The sequence below is a fragment of the Carcharodon carcharias genome, chromosome 13 (assembly GCF_017639515.1).
Source record: "Carcharodon carcharias isolate sCarCar2 chromosome 13, sCarCar2.pri, whole genome shotgun sequence".
NCBI lineage: Eukaryota > Metazoa > Chordata > Chondrichthyes > Lamniformes > Lamnidae > Carcharodon > Carcharodon carcharias.
The window spans coordinates 90,549,506-90,566,177 of NC_054479.1; the positions used below are offsets into that span (position 1 = coordinate 90,549,506).

Here is a 16,672-nt window from a genome sequence, read left to right on the forward strand (position 1 = left end):
CTTTGAAAGGGCTCTCCAGTTAATCCCACGCTCAGCTCATTCCCCATTACATTGCAATCTGTTTTTTATATTTCTGTATTCATTCAATTCCCTTTTGTAAGTTACTGTTGAAACTGCTTCTATTGCCCTTCCAGGTAATGCATTCAAGATCATAACCAGTGGTGCAAAAATTCTGTTCATTTCCTTCCAGATTCTTTGCCAATTATCTTAAATCTGTGTCCTTTGGTTAATGACGCTCCTGCCAATGGAAACAGTTTCTCCCTATTTACTCTATTGAAAGCCTTCATAATAATATGATTATTTGAATGGTGAAAATTCAATAACCTGTCAGTTGCAGCAGATAGATACTGTTATCACTGGGACACAGCAAGCAATGATGAAGAAAAGGACTTCACCTAAAGATATTGGCAATTTTGCAAGAGTAGAACTAAGGAATAAAGGAGGTGGAATATACTGCTCAGAATAGTCTACATTTGAACATACGAATTAGGAGCAGGAGTAGGCCACTAGGCCGTTCGAGACTGCTCCGCCATTTAATAAAGTCATGGATGATCTGATTGTAATCTCATCTCCACATTCCGACCTATCCCCTGATTACCTTTTACCCTCTTGCCTATCAAGGGGGTCTATAAAGAAGTAAAGGAACAAATTTGCAAGGAAATTATGGACATCTGCTGTCTAAGACAGCTAACTAAGAGTTACAGAGCATTTATAACAGGGACTTTAATTATCCGAATATAGACTGGGATAGTCATATTGTAAAGGGCAGACAGGGGCAAAAGTTCCTAGAGTGTGTTCAGGAGAACTTTCTGTGAGTATGTTTCCTGTTCAGTGAGAAAGGAGGTGTTGCTGGACCTGGTTCTTGGGAATGAGGTGGTCCAAGTGAATCAAGTGTCATGGGGGGACATTTTGGAGACAGTGCTCATTGTATCATAAGGTTTAGGTTGGCTATGGAAAAGGACAAGGATCAATCTGACTAAGAATAATTAACTTCAATGGGGTAAGAATGGATCTGGAATCAAAGGTTGGCAGTCAAGATAGCAACTGAACAATGGGCTACCTATAAAGAAGAGAGAGTTCAGGCACAGTCAAGGTATGTTCCCACAAAGGGGGAAAATACGGCACACAAATCCAGGGCTGCCTGGATGACAAAAGAGATAGAGGTTAAGATAAAGAAGAAAAAGTGTGTTTATAACAGATGTCAATAGACAATAAACTGAGGCCAGGCTGGATATAGAAAGTTCGGAGAGGAATTGAAAAAGCAAATAAGAGAAGCCAACAGAGAGTGTGAGAAGAGATTGGCAGCTAACACAAAGGGGGTTCCAAAAGTCTTCTATTGGCAGATAAATAGGTAAAGGATGGTAAATGGAGGAATGAACCGATTAGGGACCAAAAAGGGGATTTACAGATGGAGGCTGGGGGAGTAGCTGAGATATTAAATGAATACTTTGCATCTGTCTTTACCAAGGAAGAAAATACTACACAGGTTATGATGAAAGAAGAGGTAGTTCAGATGCTTGAAGTGTTTCAAATTGTTAATGAAGTGGTATTGAATAGGCTGTCTGTACTTAAAGTTAATAAAGCACCAGGACCGGATCAGATGCATCCAAGGATACTGCAAGAAGTAAGAGTGGAAATTGTGGAGACATGGTTCACCCTTGTTCAAAAAACGGTGTAAAGTTAAGCCCAGCAACTATAGGCAAAAATAGACAAGTTGGCAGAATGGGTGGACAAGCGGCAGACGAAATTTCTTGCAGAGAAGTGCAAAGTGATTCATTTTGGTGGGAAGAATGTGGAGAGACAATATAAAATTAAGGGTACAATTCTAAAGTGGGTGCAGGAGCAGAGGGACCTGGTGTATATGTGCATAGATCCTTGAAGGCAGAAGGACAGGTTGAGAGAGTGGTTACTAAAGCATACGGCATTCTGGGTTTTATTAATAGGGGCACCGAGTACAAGAGCAAGGAAGTTATGTACAAAACGCTGATTCAGCCTCAACTGGAGTTTTGCATCCAATTCTGGACACCACACTTTAGGATGGATGTGAAAGCATTAGAGAAAGTGCAGAACAGATTCACAACAATGGTTCCAGGGATGAGGGACTTCAGTTACGTAGAAAGATTGGAGAAGTTGGGACGGTTCTCCTTGGAGAAAAGGAGGTTGAGGGGAGATTTGATAAGAGGTGTTCAAAAAGGTGTTCAAGAGGTGTTTTGAAAAGAGTGGATAGGGAGAAACTGATGCCATTGGTAGAAGGATTGAGAAGCAGAGGGCACAGATTTAAGGTAATTGGCAAAAGAAGCAATGGAGACATGAGGAAAAGCCTTCATGTATTGAGTGATTCTGATCTGGAATACACTGCCTGAGCATGTGGTGGAGGCAGGTTCAGTTGAGGCATTTAACAAGGATTTGGATCATTATTTGAAAAGGGGGAATACCCATGAGTATGGTGAGAAGATGGAGGAATGGCACGAGGTGAATTGCTCCTTCAGAGGGCTAGCACAGACACGATGGGCTGAATGGTCCTCTGCACTGTAACCATTTTATGATTCGATGATTAATTTAAAGTAGCAGCTGGATTGTTCAAGATGCTAAATTATGAAGACTTAAAATAACTCCCTCGCACGACCCCCCCCCCCCCCACCCCGAGAAAACGATTGAAACTCAGAACAATTCCTTAACCTGGACCTTCAATCTTGGTGATGGGTAATGCAAATATCATTCTGCATCCTCTTCGTCAGACGCTGGGCGGCAAAACGACCCTTAGTTTATCACTATGAACTAAATGAAGTTTCATATCGCTGAGCTATTTAAATTAATTAAGGGGGTGGGGGGGGGGGGGAGACGTTCTGTAAGAGGCTTCCGAATGGATCCTACAAATAGGAGAGAGTTACAATGCTTTCTAGAATTAATTGCAAAGCAATATGTAATCAGAGACCGACCAGACTTACACGTAGCTAATTGCTATCGCATATTTTGTGTGTTTGCAATAGATTTTATTTTGCACAGGGCCAGTATGTGTATGTGTGCTCACTCCAGGAGGGGGCGGGACACTCTTGTGGCTGATTTAACCCCCAACGTCATCTGGACTCTCGCTATATATATATAGTAAGGCTCTGCTGCCTTATGATTTCTGCACTAACCGGGAATGAATGGTTTGAAGATCGCGGGCTGATTGGAGGACCGTTTCCCCTTTGAGTTAGCAGGGAGCTGCTGAAAGACATGGCCCCGTCTTTCTGTGGGAATGACACGGCTGAAGCTTACAACGTCGACAGGGGCGTTTTAAACAACGGCTGCTTCGTGGATGCTCTCAACCTCGTCCCTCATGTCTTTCTGCTCTTCATCACTTTCCCTATATTATTCATCGGTGAGTAAATGAAACGTTATTAAGAGCGTAGTGATCTAAAATGATAACAGAGCTGAGATCATCGAGAATCCACCCATAGCATTGAACCTTTGATTTGACAGATTGACTGCAGTCTTGTGTCACTTTGCTTTTGGCTGCATTGGGTGCATCGTAGCCAGGCTTTCTCTGTGTGATCTCTTAAAGACACAATATCCTAATCTGTTTAGGAACAGGTAGGAAGTCTGGAGAGATTCCTACGGGGACATTATCAAGTTAGCCCAACTGACTCACTAATGCTCTTCAGGGAAGGGGTCCCTGCCACCAATGTCCTTGCCAAGTCAGTACGTGACTGAAACTGATCTATGTGGTCGGCTATTAATTCCCCGTCAAGTGGCCTAGCAAGCCACTCAATTCTACTGGCAATGGCAATAAAAGGTGGCTCACCAACATCTTCTCGCAACATCAGGATGTGCAATCTATAGAATGTCGTCCACCTCAACCAGAAGAATAAAATAAAAAGGATTATGTGATCAATGCAGGAGCTATTATGTATGGCTTGCAGAAAAATTAGGCTTGATGGAATAAGTGGCCTTTGCTTGGTTTTATTCTTTTTTAGGCCTTTAGCTGTGGCTCACTCCCTTCTGAGCCTTAGGAGGTTAAGGCAAAAAGTCTCAATTCAGAGACTTGTTAACAGATCTAAATAATGCTCCAGTGCAGTGCTGAGGGAGTGCTGCACTGTTTTTTTTCTGATGAGACGTTAAACTGTGGCCCTGTCTGCCTCTCAGGGGACTGCAAAAGGTCCACAGGGCAAAATTTTGAAGAAGAGTGGGGGGGTTCTCCCTGGTGTCCTGGCCAATATTTATCCCTGAAGTGACACTACTAGAAAAAAACATATTGTCTGGCCATTATCACATTGCTGTTTGTGGGAGCTTCCAGTGTGCAAATTGGCAGTCACCTTTCCTATATTACAGCAGTGGCTACACATCATTGGCTGTAAAGCAGTGAGGTCATGAAAGAGACTTTGTAAATGCAGAATGTTCTTTTTCCAAGGCCCTCACAGTAAATCTTAAACATGGTTCATTAGCATGATGGTGTATAAGGAAGTGATTACGCATTATATCACCACGAGCAATTTAATTTTTTTTCCCCTTCTGGGTAATTTTCTTTCTATGTTTTATTCTTGTTCCTTGTTACAAGTTAGAACTTTTCAAGTGGGGCCACCAAGTTTTATTCCCTATAGAATGTTAAAACATTTCAACCAAAACATTTAACTACAACTAGGGTAAATATAATTAATATGTAACCTGACAACCACATCATTTTTGTTTAGAAGTCAAAATAGCTGTCTTTCTGATTTCTTTTAACATCCCATTAAGAGAAAAACAGAAGCATTTTGTAGAGCATAATTCAATTAAGCAGCTAATAAAATAGTTATTCAAACTATTCAAAATTTTTCAACTTCATGAACTTAAAACATGCATAAAATTATTTGATCAGCTGACCCTGGCCCATTAATAGGATTTCTCAAGAATTTAGGAATAAATGGACTGATTTCTCTAAGTGTAGTGTTTGATTGTACATGAAATCTATTTTAATGATCAGTATTATCCACTGAATTAAAACTTGCCATGCATAAAATGAAATAATGCCACCATCTATTTTGACAGGTTGTTAGCAATGGTCTGATTTGGATACATCAGGCAGGTATCTTGGCTTTCATAGAATGCTGGCAGAACCTTTGGCATCTGTGCTTCATCACTGCTAAGCCAAGAAATTTTATGGAGTCAAGTTAGGGATATTTTAGGCGGGCCCTTGCAGCACAGATGGAAGATGGCTGGAGCGGGCCTCATGCATTAGCATCCATTTCATCTGGGCAGCCTCAGGACCTGGTCAGATAAGAAAAAGAGAGTCAATCTTACCTAAAGCAAAACAAGGATTTGCTTTGTGATCATTCGCACAGGCTATGGCAGCATTTTAAATTTTAAAAGGCTCTCTTTGCTGCCTTAGCAATCCTGGATGCCAAGGAATACACCAGAATTGATCAGGTGCAAATTATGGGAAAGAAGTCTAATGGTGTATGCCTATCATTTGTGCCCAATTAGAATGTGACCAGCCTGACTGGGCAGATACACCTTAAAAAAACTGCCATGTTTGACTGAAAATCTTGGAATCAATGAAAGTGCAGAGCAGCACAGCAATGCCAGGAGTGGCTTCTTGCCTAGCCTCCTGGAGTTAGGCCAAACAGTTGGCAAAAATCCAATGGAAAATCATGTCTGTAATTTGTACAAATTAGACATGGCTGCTCAATAAGAAAGAATCGCATTTATATAGTGCCTTTCACAGCCTTCAGATGTTCCAAACCACTTTATAGGTAATCAAGTACTTTTGAAGTGTTGTACTGTTATAACATAGAAAATATAAGATGGAAGTGGAGACTGGAAGTGATGGTATAACATATTCATAGATAATACAGGAATTTGCTGTAGCATTTCATTTGAGGCTTTTTAAGCTAAAACTCAGACCAATCAAAAAACATCCCTTATAACAAGGTAGGATAGCAAATAAAGATGAAGATGAATTAAGTCTACTAACTTGGGCATGTCTTCAAAGATTGGAAACTTCAAAGGTAAAAACATGAAAATTATGATGTCCGTGTTCATGAAGATGGTATCGAGGCTAGTTTGGGTATCAAGTCTCAGAGTACGAGATGGTCCCTTCATTCCCAGTTAGTCACATTTCAAAGGAAACCTGTACAGGCTACAAACAACACTCAATTAAAGGAAAACATACACGATTCTATAGCAGCAGTCTGGAGATCCCAAAGATATCTTGTGGCTGGAAGCAGACCAAGAAAGCAGTGTACAATTGATAGGGTTATACTGGATCACCGTCTTCAAGCCAGGATTGTTAAACAGACCACAGATTAATTTATTTGTGGAACAGATAAGATTCTTCATTTCCTTCAAAAATGATGATACCGAGAAAGGAGTCTCCATCAGTTTCATATACATTCAGGGCCAACAGTAGCATTTGAATTAACAAAATTTTCTGATTTAACAATTTGCCATGAGTAATTGAAAATAAAGGCATCTACTTTAACTCCCAGAGGATTTGGGCAGACGAGAGAAGAGGATGAGTGCAAAACACACTCGGCGACTCAGATTTCAGGCCTTGGGTATTTCAGTTCCATGCCATTGGTCAGCTATCTGCTTGAAGCAGATGGAATGTCAGCAGCTGGCCAGCTGGTAGTCTCCTGCCCAGCAGCAATGGAAGGTCTGTTAGCAAGCAGGTAACTTGTGGATAGGGGGTTTCAGAAGGGGCTTGTGGGAGAAAAGGACAAAGAGTCCTTGATATTGGTGGCTGTAACTACTTCTGTGGGATCTGGAGAATTATGACTTGCCTTATGCCCACCTCCAGCTGCTGACTTGATTCCACCTGGCCAGAAAGTTATGGTGAATTGAAATGCGAGTTTAAATTCAATTGCCGTCCCACTGACATAACCAGGGCTCAGATTATTATTAATTTCCACCTGCTTCTGGTTGATGCCTCAACCATTGTACTTTAGTGAGCAGTTACAATGGTGGCTAGTGGAATTCCAGCAGGAAAAATGTGGTAAGGCTGAATGCTCTATTTTAAAGACCCGTCTCACCTCCCCAACTTATTCCCCTTGAGTGTGTTAAATTTGAAGTCCCCCCCCAAAGTCTGACAAAAAATATTCTCGTGGAATTTGGATAGAGCGAGCTGGATTAACAGAAAAGGGGGAAAAATCATCGAGTAAGCTTTGAGATTGCATTGCCTTGGCGTCTACACCAAATAGTCACATAGCAGCTAATGGAGAAATGGTTGTCTGGATTGTGACCAGAGAAGAGTTACAGGTGGTGAAATCTTGTGAACTCCAAATGTTTGAATGTGTGAATTACATTTAATGTCTTCTGTTCATTACTGAGTTTCTCTAAGAGGGAACTTTAAGCTGTGTGATCTTCACATGTAAAACAAAGAGGAGAAAGGTTTAAATACAGAAGCTAAGGTTCTCTCTCTCGTGGAGTCCATGACTGCTGAACCTTTTGGTCATTGAGTATAGGAGAGGAGTGTTGGGGAGGTGGTGAAATAGTGGTATTGTCACAGGACTAATATTCTAGAGATATGGGGTAAGGCCCTGGGCTCCTGGCTTCGAATCTTTCCATGGCCTCATGCCTCCCTTGCTCTGTAATCAGTACTCTTCCACATTGAACACAACTTGGAGGAGCCACTGATGGTGGCAAGGACACAGAATGTAATCTGGGTGGGGGACTTCAATGTCCCAGAGTGACTTGGTAGCATCACTACTGACAGCTGGTCCAGTCCTGGAGGACATACCTGTCAGACTTGGCTTGCAGCAGGTGGAAAAGCATGACCTTGTCCTCACCAGTCTAACTGTTGCAGATGCACTGTTCATGACAGTATTAGTAGGAGTGATCAATACGCAGTCCTTGTGGAGTTGAAATCCCACTGAGGATACCCTCCATCATGCTGTGTGGTACTACGAATGTGTCAAATGGGATAGATTCAGATTAGTTCTAACAGCTCAAAGCTGGAAAACCTATAAGGCCCTTTGGGCAAATAGCAGTAGCAAACTCTTTATTTGTTCATGGAACTTGAGTGCTCCTAGCAAGGCCAGTATTGCCCATCCCCAATTTTTCCTTGAGGAGGTGGTAGTGAGCCACCTTCTCTGCACTCATATGGTGTAGCAACTCCACCACAATCTGTAATCATAGCTGAGTATATTCCTCACTGTACCATTACCAGCAAGCCAAGGGACCAACTTTGGTTCAATGAGGGGCGCAGGAGAGCATGTCAGGAGCAGGATCAGCCATTCCTAAAAATGAGATACCAACTTGGTGAAGCTACAATACAAGAATTAAAACATGCTAAACAGTGGAAGCATCATGATACAGACAGAGATCAGCGATCCCACAACCAATGGATCAGATCAAAAGTCCACAGTCCTGCCATACCCAGCCATGAATAGTGGTGGACAATAAAAAAACTAACAAGAACAGGAGGCTGCATGACCATCCCATCTTAAATGATGAGGGAGCCCAATACGTCAGTGTGAAAACAAGGCTGAAATGTTTGCACCCATCTTCAGCCAGAAGTGCCCAATGGATGATCCATCTTTGCCATCTCCTGAGGTGCCCAGCATCACAGATGCCATTCTTCAGCCAACTCGATTCACTCCAAAAAACGGCTGAAAGCATTGGATACAGCAAAGGCTATGGGCGCTGACAACATTCCAGCAATAGTACTGAAGATTTGTATCACAGTATATTTAAGCGCAGAAGGAAGCCATTCGGTCTATCGAGTCTGCACTGGGCCTCTGAAAGAGCATTCCCTCTCCCCGCCTTATTCCCGTAACCTTGCACATTCTCTCTTTTCAGGTAGCGATCCAATTCCCTTTTGAATACCTCGATCGAGGCCTCCACCACCCTCTCAGAAAGTTTGTTCCAGACTCCAACCATCCTCTGGGTGAAAAAAATTTTTCTTCACATCACATTTACTCCTTTTGCCAATTGTTTTAAATCTGTGTCCTCTAGTCCTTGGCATTCTCTGGAGTGGGAACAGTTTCTCACTATTTACTCTATCCATACTAGTGCTATCAAGCAGCACTTACTCACTGATGGTAAGTTTGGGTTCTACTAGGACCACTTGGCTCCTGACCTCAGTACATTCTTAGCCCAAACATGAACTAAATATCTGCTTGTCAGAGGTGAGGTGAGAATGACCGCTGTAACATCAAGGCTGTATTTGACCAAATGTGGCATCAAGGAGCCCTAGCAAAATTGAAGTCAATGGGAATCGGCTGAAAAAGCTCCATTGGCTGAAGTCATACTTACCACAAAGGAAGATGGTTGTGGTTGTTGGAGGCCAATCATGTCCTAGGATATGGCAGCAGGAATTCTACAGGGCAGAATCCTACACCCAGACATCTTCAGTTGCTTCATCAATAACCTTCCCTCCATCATAAGATCAGAAGTGGGGATGTTCCCTGATGATTGTTCAGTCCTATTCGTTACTCCTCAGATACTGAAGCAGTTTGCGCCTGCATGCAGCAAGACCTAGACAACATTCAGGCTTGAGCTGATAAGCGGCAAGTAATATCTGTACCATACAAGTGCCAGGCAATGAGCATCTCCAACCAGAGACAATTTAACTATGTCCTCTTTACATTCAATGACATTACCACCAATGAATCACCCATTTGGGGGTTATCTGAAGAGTAACGTATAGGACTGAACAATCATCAGTGAACATCCCCACTTCTGACCTTATGATGGAGGGAAGGTCATTGATTAGATGAACCAGTACATAATACTGTTGCTATAAGAGCAGGTCAAGGGCTGGGAATTCCAAATAAGCAACTCACCTCCAGACTCCCCTAAAGCCTGTTCACCATCTACAAGGCACAAGTCAAGAGTGTGATCAAATTCTCTCCATTTGACTAGATGAGTGCAGCTCCAACAACACTGAAGAACAATAGGCTGCCTTTAAAGAGCAGAAGTTCATCAGGTACATTCTCACAAGGGGGAAAACTAACAGACAAAGCCAGAACCCCCTGGATGACACTAGAGATAGAGTGTAAGATGGAGCAGAAAAAAGATGCATATGACAGATGTCTGATCAATAATACAAGTGAGAATCATGCTGAATGTAGAAAATTTAGAGCGGAAGTGAGAAATTGAATAAAAGCAGCAAAGAGAGAGTATGAGAAGAGACTGGCAGCAAACAGAAAAGGGAATCCAAAAGTCTTACATAGGCATATAATTAGTAAAAGGAGGAGTGGTGCCAATTAGGGACCAAAACGGGGATTTATGCATAGAACCTGAGAGCATGGCTAAGGGACTAAATTATTACTTTGAAACTCTCTTTACCAAGGAAGAGGATGCTGCCAAAGTCATAGCAAAGGTGGAGGTAGTTGAAACACTGGAGGGGATAAAAATCAATAAAGAGGAGTTACTGAAAGGCTGTACTTTAAGCTGATAGGTCACCAGATCAGATGCTTCCGAGGATACTGAAGGAAATAAGGGTGGAAATTGAGGAGGCAGTGGTCATAACCTTCCAATCCTCCTCAGATACAGAGGTAGGGCCAGAGGACTGGAGAACTGCAAATGTTACACCCTTGTTTAAAAAAAGTTGCAAGGATAAACCTGGTAACTACAGACTAGTCACCGAGCAAATACTTCTGCAAAAGACCTTTTCACAATCTGTACCGCTCCACTTCTTTCTTTAGCACCATCTAAATGCTGGGTGATATGGTGGTTTAGAGTATGTTTGACTTCATTCCTACTCATAAATATTTCAAACTCTTCTGACATAAACTGTGGATCATTGCCTGACAGCAACACTTCTGGCAAATCATAAATTTCAAAACAACTTCTTGAAATCTCAATAGTTTTGGCATTTGCAGTATTGGGCATAGAGTCAATATTTATCCACTTGCTATAGCTAGCAACCAAAGCAAAATACTCTTTCAGTTCCACGTAGAAATCATCCTGTACTCCTTCCCATGGTTTTCTTGTGTTTGACCATGAAATGAAAGGAACCTTGGGTGGATCATGTCTCATTCTGAGACACAGTTCACAACTTTTTATCAACTCTTCAATATCTCTGGGTACCAAAAATAGCTTCTTGCAACTGTTTTCATACAGACTATCCCTGTCTGTTCTTGATGAAGTTCCACCAGCAATATCTCTCTAAACCTTGGTGGAATAATGACTCTTAAACCCCACAGGAGACAGCCTTGATCTACACTCAGATAATCTGTGTGTGTGAAATACTCCTGTAATTTCTCATCATGATATTGTTTAGACCAGCCATTCATTGAGCACTTTACTGAGCAGCACATCTTTGCAAGTTTCTTCATTAATTTCTCTGGCAGATTCTGACGTTTCATTTGTGTATGTAGAGTAATTCACAGGTAACTTGTGGATAAGAATGAGTCAGTCTTCACAGGGAGTCTTGAAAGAACATCTGCATTTGCCTGATCTGCTAACTTACAATATTTAATACCGTAGCAGTGGCTGATTTTATAATTTAGTCTTCTTTGCTCTCTTAGTACTTCCTTAATGTCAGACATATTCTTATTAATTCCTACTGTAAATAACTTAGCCCAATTTAACTGTATCTTCTTAAGCCAATTTCTTCCAATCAGGGAGACTTTGTTCCCTCCCACCATTACCAATAGAACATAAGAACATAAGAAATAGAAGCAGGAGTAGGCCATTCGGCCCCTCAAGCCATTCAATAAGATCATGGTTGATCTGCCCCAGGCCTCAACTCCTCTTTTGTGCCAGCTCCTCATAGCCCTCAACTTCCTGATATTTCAAAAATCTATCTATCTATCTCCTCTTTAAATAATTTCAGTGATCTAGCCTGCACAACTCACTGGAGTAGAGAATTCCAGACATTCACTACCCTCTGAGAGAAGAAATTCCCTCACATCTCAGTTTTAAATGAGTGTCCCCTTATTCTGTAACTATGTCCCTTAGTTCAAGATTTCCCCACTAGTGGAAACATTTTCTCAACATCTACCCTGTCAAGCCCACTCATAATCTTGTACGTTTCAATAAGATCACCCCTCATTCTTCTAAACTCTAATGAATTAAGGCCTAACCTGTTTAGCCATTCTTAATAAGTCAACCCCTTCATCCCAGGAATTAGCCTAGTGAATCTCTTTTGAACTGCCTCCACTGCCAGTATATCCTTTCTTAAATACAGGAACCAAAACTGTACACAGTGCTGCAGGTGCAGCCTCACCAACACCATGTACAGTTGTAACAAGGCTTCCCTATTTTTAAACTCCAACCCCCTAGCAATACAGGCCAAAATTCCATTTGCCTTCTTAATTACTTGCTGCACCTGCATGCTAACTTGTGTTTCATGCAGAAGAATGCCCAGATCCCTCTGTGCTGCACTTTTTTGGAGTCTCTCTCCATTTAAATAATAATGCCTTTTGATTCTTCCTACCAAAGTGCATGACCTCATACTTTCCTACCTTAAACTCCATCTGCCAAGTTTTCGCCCACTCACGCAACCTGTCTATATCTCCTTAGATTCCTAAGGTCCTCATCACAACATGCCCTCCCACCTATTTTTGTATCATCAGCAAATTTGGATACATTTCACTCTGCCCCCTCCTCCGAGTCATTAATATAGTTAGTAAATAATTGAGCTCCTTGGACTGATCCTTGTGGCAGCCCACTAGTTAAGTCTTTCCAATCTGAAAAAGACCCATTAATCCTGACTCTCTGTCTCCTGTGTGCTCACCACTCCTCAATCCAGGCTAATACATTACCTCCAATTCCATGAGCTCCTATCCTGTGCAATAAACTTTTATGTGGCACTTTATCGAATGCCTTCTGGAAATCCAAATACACTACATCCACCGGTTTTCCTTTATCACCTCTGCTTGTTATATCCTCAATGGACTCTAGCAAATTTGCCAAACATGATTTCCCTTTCACAAAACCATGTTGACTCTGTTTGATTGCGTTAAGCTTTCCTGAATGTCCTGCTATTTCTTCCTTAATAACGGACTCTAGCATTTTCCCAATGACAAATGTTAGGCTGACTGGCCTATAGTTTCCTGCTTTTTGTCTCCCTCCCTTCTTAAACAGGGGCATCACATTAGTGGTTTTCCAGTCCTCTGGGACCCTCCTGGAATCCAGTGAGTCTGGAATAATTCGACCAATGCCTCCATTATCTCTGCAGCCACTTCCTTTCCCTTGGATGCAGGCCATCAGGTCCTGGTGACTTGTCTGCCTTTAGTCCCATTAGTTTGTCAAATACTTTGTTCCTCGTGATAAAGACTATTACAAGATCTTTCCTTCCTTTAGCTCCTTGCTTATCTGATATCTTTGGGATGTTTATAGTGTCCTCCACCATGAAGACCGATGCAAAATATTGGTTTAAATTATCTGCCATTTCCCTGTTCTCCATTATCAATTCTCCAGTCGCATCCTCCAAGAATCCCATGCTCACTTTAGCCATTCTCATTGTATATACCCAAAGAAGCTCTAACTCTTTGTTTGTATATTTCTTGCCAATTTACTTTCATAATCAATTTTCTCCCTCTTTATTAACTTTTTAGTCATCTGCTGCTGGTGCCTAAAAAAATTCCCAATCCTCTGGCCTACCACTAGTTTTCGCTGCTTTGTTTGCCTTAGTTTTGGATTGGATACTCTCCTTAACCTCCTTTGTTAATCACGGGAGGTTCATCCTTCTCTTCGGTCTTTTTGACTGGGATAAATTTTTGCTGAACGTTATGAAATATCTGCTTAAATGCCTGCCACTGCTCATCCCTTTGTCTATTTTTCTAGACCACTTTAGACAACTCTTTCTTCTTACCTCTGTAACTGCCCTTATTTAAGTTGGGGATATTGGTCTGAAACCCGCGTTGCTTGCCCTCAAACTGAATTTGAGATTCTTGTTGTGATCGCTACCCCTAGAGGATCCTTAACTACGATATCTCTTATTAAACCTACATGATTACACATTTCTAGATCTAAAATAGCCTGTTCCTGGGTAGGTTCTGCAATGTATTGCTCTAAGAAACAATCCCTGATACAAAATTTGTCTTCCATGTTACCCCTGCCAACCTGATTTGTCCAGTCATTATGCAGATTAAAATCATAAAATCACCCATGACAATTGTAGCGCCCTTCTTACATGCCTCCATTATTTCCCGATTCATACTTTGTCCTACAGTGAGGCAACTCTTCAGGGGCCTATAGACAACTCCCACCCGTGACTTCTTCCCCTTGCTATTCCTTATTTCCACCCAAACTGATTCCACATCACGATCTATTGCACCTATTGCACTCCTCACAACTGCACTGATACCGTCCTTTATTAACAAAGCTATCCCGCCTCCTTTTCATTTTTGCCAATTTTTTTTTTCCAGAACGTCGAATACCCTTGCCTATTCCCAGTTTGGTAACCCTGCGACCATATCTCTGTAATAGCTATCAAGTCATAGTCATTTATTTTTATTTGTGCTGTCAATTCATCTATCTTGTTACAAATGCTGCGTGCATTCAGATAAAGAGCCTTAAGCTTTGACTTTTTACCATTATTACTCATTATGTTTCTAATTTCCGATGCACTCTTCTGCTTATATTTTCTGCCCCTTCCCGTCACACTTTGATTATTGTTCGCCTCTTCACTACCCTGCATCTCTGATCTCTCGTTTCTCTTTGATCTTTTAAACTTCCCTTCAATTGAACCCCGCTCCCCACCCCCCACCCCACTAATTAATTTAAAGTCCTATCTACAACCCTAGGTATACGATTCACCAGGACACTGGTCCCACCACGGTTCAAATGAAGCCTGTCCCACTGGAACAGCGCTCTCCTTCCCCAGCACTGATTCCAGTGCCCCATGAATCAGAACCCATTTCTCCCACACCAATCTTTGAGCCATGCACTTACCTCTCTAACCTTATTTACCCTATGCCAATTTTCAGGTGGCTCAGGTAGTAATCTGGAGATTATTACCTTTGTGGTTCTGCATTTTAATTTAGCCCTGAGCTGCTCGTAGTCCCTCAGCAGTATCTCTTTCCTAGTTCTACCTATGTCGTTGGTGCCTACATGGACCACGCCAACTGATCCTTCCCCTCCCACTCCAAGTTTCTCTCCAGCCCAGAGGAGATCTCCTTAACCTTGGCATCAGGTAGGCAACACAGCCTTCGGGACTCTCTGTCTTTACTGCAGGGAACAGTATCTATTCCCCTAACTATGCTATCCCCTATTACTACTACATTTCTCTTTTCTCCCCCCACATGAATGGCGCTCTGTACCACAGAGCTGTGGACAGTTTGCTTATCCTCCCTGCAGCCACGTCCACACCAAGAGCAAGAACCTCGTACCTATTGAACAAAGGCACTGGCTGAGGCTCCTCCAAAGCTAAATTCTGGATCCCCATACCTGCTTCACTCACAGTAACACCCTCCTGTCCCTGACCACGGACCAAATTTGATTTAATTGATCTAAGGGGTGTGACTGTCTCCTGAAACAGTGTCCAGGTAACACTCCCCCTCCCTGATGTGTCGCAGGGTCTGCAGCTCAGACTCCAGTTCATCAACTCTGAGCCAAAGTTCCTCAAGCAGCCAGCACTTGCTGCAGATGTGGTCACCATGGATCGCACCAGTGTCCACCAGCACCTATATTCTACAGCTGCAACACATTGTCTGCCCAGCCATCTCTATTCTATTTAATTAATTAATTTGGATGTTAAATATTTTAAAAGTGAATCTCTTAACTGTACTTTTCAGCTGTAATAATGTCTCCTGATTTAAACCAATTGCCAATCAAAAGAGACACGAAAGAGGTACCCACCACTCACCTGCCTGTTTTCCTGTGATGTCACACTTTGGCTCTGACAGGTGGAATCAGGTTGAAGGGGCTCTCTGCCACCGGTTTTTATCTCCCTTCGCCACTGTCCTTCTCATGCAGGCCTGCTTTCTATGTGCTCTTCTTAAAGTCTTGGCTCCTCTCGCGCTCTTTTTCAGCTCCCGGCTCCTCTCGCACATTATCATATTCCACTCTAACACTAACTTCACCTAACACTGGAGTACTGTTCTTGGAATAACTACTTAGTTTCACACCAGTTTTGCATAAGGGAATGTGACTTAGGAACTTCTTGTACTCTTCTGAGATAACTGACACTGTTGCAGCAATATCAACGATGAAAGTAAGTTGTGAAACTTCAACTTCTATTTATTCTGCAGGCGCTGGAATTATATCTTCAGCTCTATTACCCTCGTCTTCCACGTGCTGTTTTTCTTGTTCTCTGGCTGAATACAACTCTTGATCTTCCTGCTCAGTAACATCAACTTCTGTTTCCACATTTATCATATGTGCATTCGAGGATTTCCAGATTCCTGAATCAACTTTAAATCTACCGCAATCTTGACCTGATGCATGACTGTGACCTGGAGTTTTACCATGACCTGAAGCATTACTGTTTCATCTACACTTGCATGCTGCAGGCATAGCAGTTTGACTAGGAATGTGGGCATTCAAGTTGTTGGTGGCTAGCATGGCAACTCTGAGACTGGCTGCCGTGGCCTGAATCTCATTGAAACCTAATGGACCTTCCTGCTGGCTCGGGAAAAGAAGTCCCTTGTAATTTGCAACCATCTCTTTCTGTCATTTCAATGGAAGTGGCCTCATCACAGGCCTCTTTCCATATTGGCTTATTGCCTTTACTTAAAAGTTTGGCCTTGATTTTATTGTTCTTTAGGCCTCCTACGAACCTGTCTCTAAGATCTATCTTTACATTAGCACCATAGCT

General features: G+C 42.1%; 1 protein-coding gene across 3 annotated transcripts in view; it reads left to right on the forward strand.

Annotated features, from left to right (window-relative positions):
- Nucleotides 1–3,123: 3,123 nt before the first annotated feature.
- Nucleotides 3,124–16,672, forward strand: part of abcc9 (ATP-binding cassette, sub-family C (CFTR/MRP), member 9) — a 204,227-nt gene continuing 190,678 nt past the window's right edge. For 2 of the 3 annotated variants that reach the window (XM_041202436.1, XM_041202435.1), the window contains exon 1: nt 3,130–3,364. In XM_041202436.1, coding sequence (XP_041058370.1) covers nt 3,220–3,364 — 145 coding nt within the window. In that variant the 5' untranslated portion in view covers nt 3,130–3,219. Of the gene's footprint in view, nt 3,365–16,672 lie in introns of all 3 variants that reach the window. The other variant, XM_041202434.1, reaches the window with a different exon arrangement.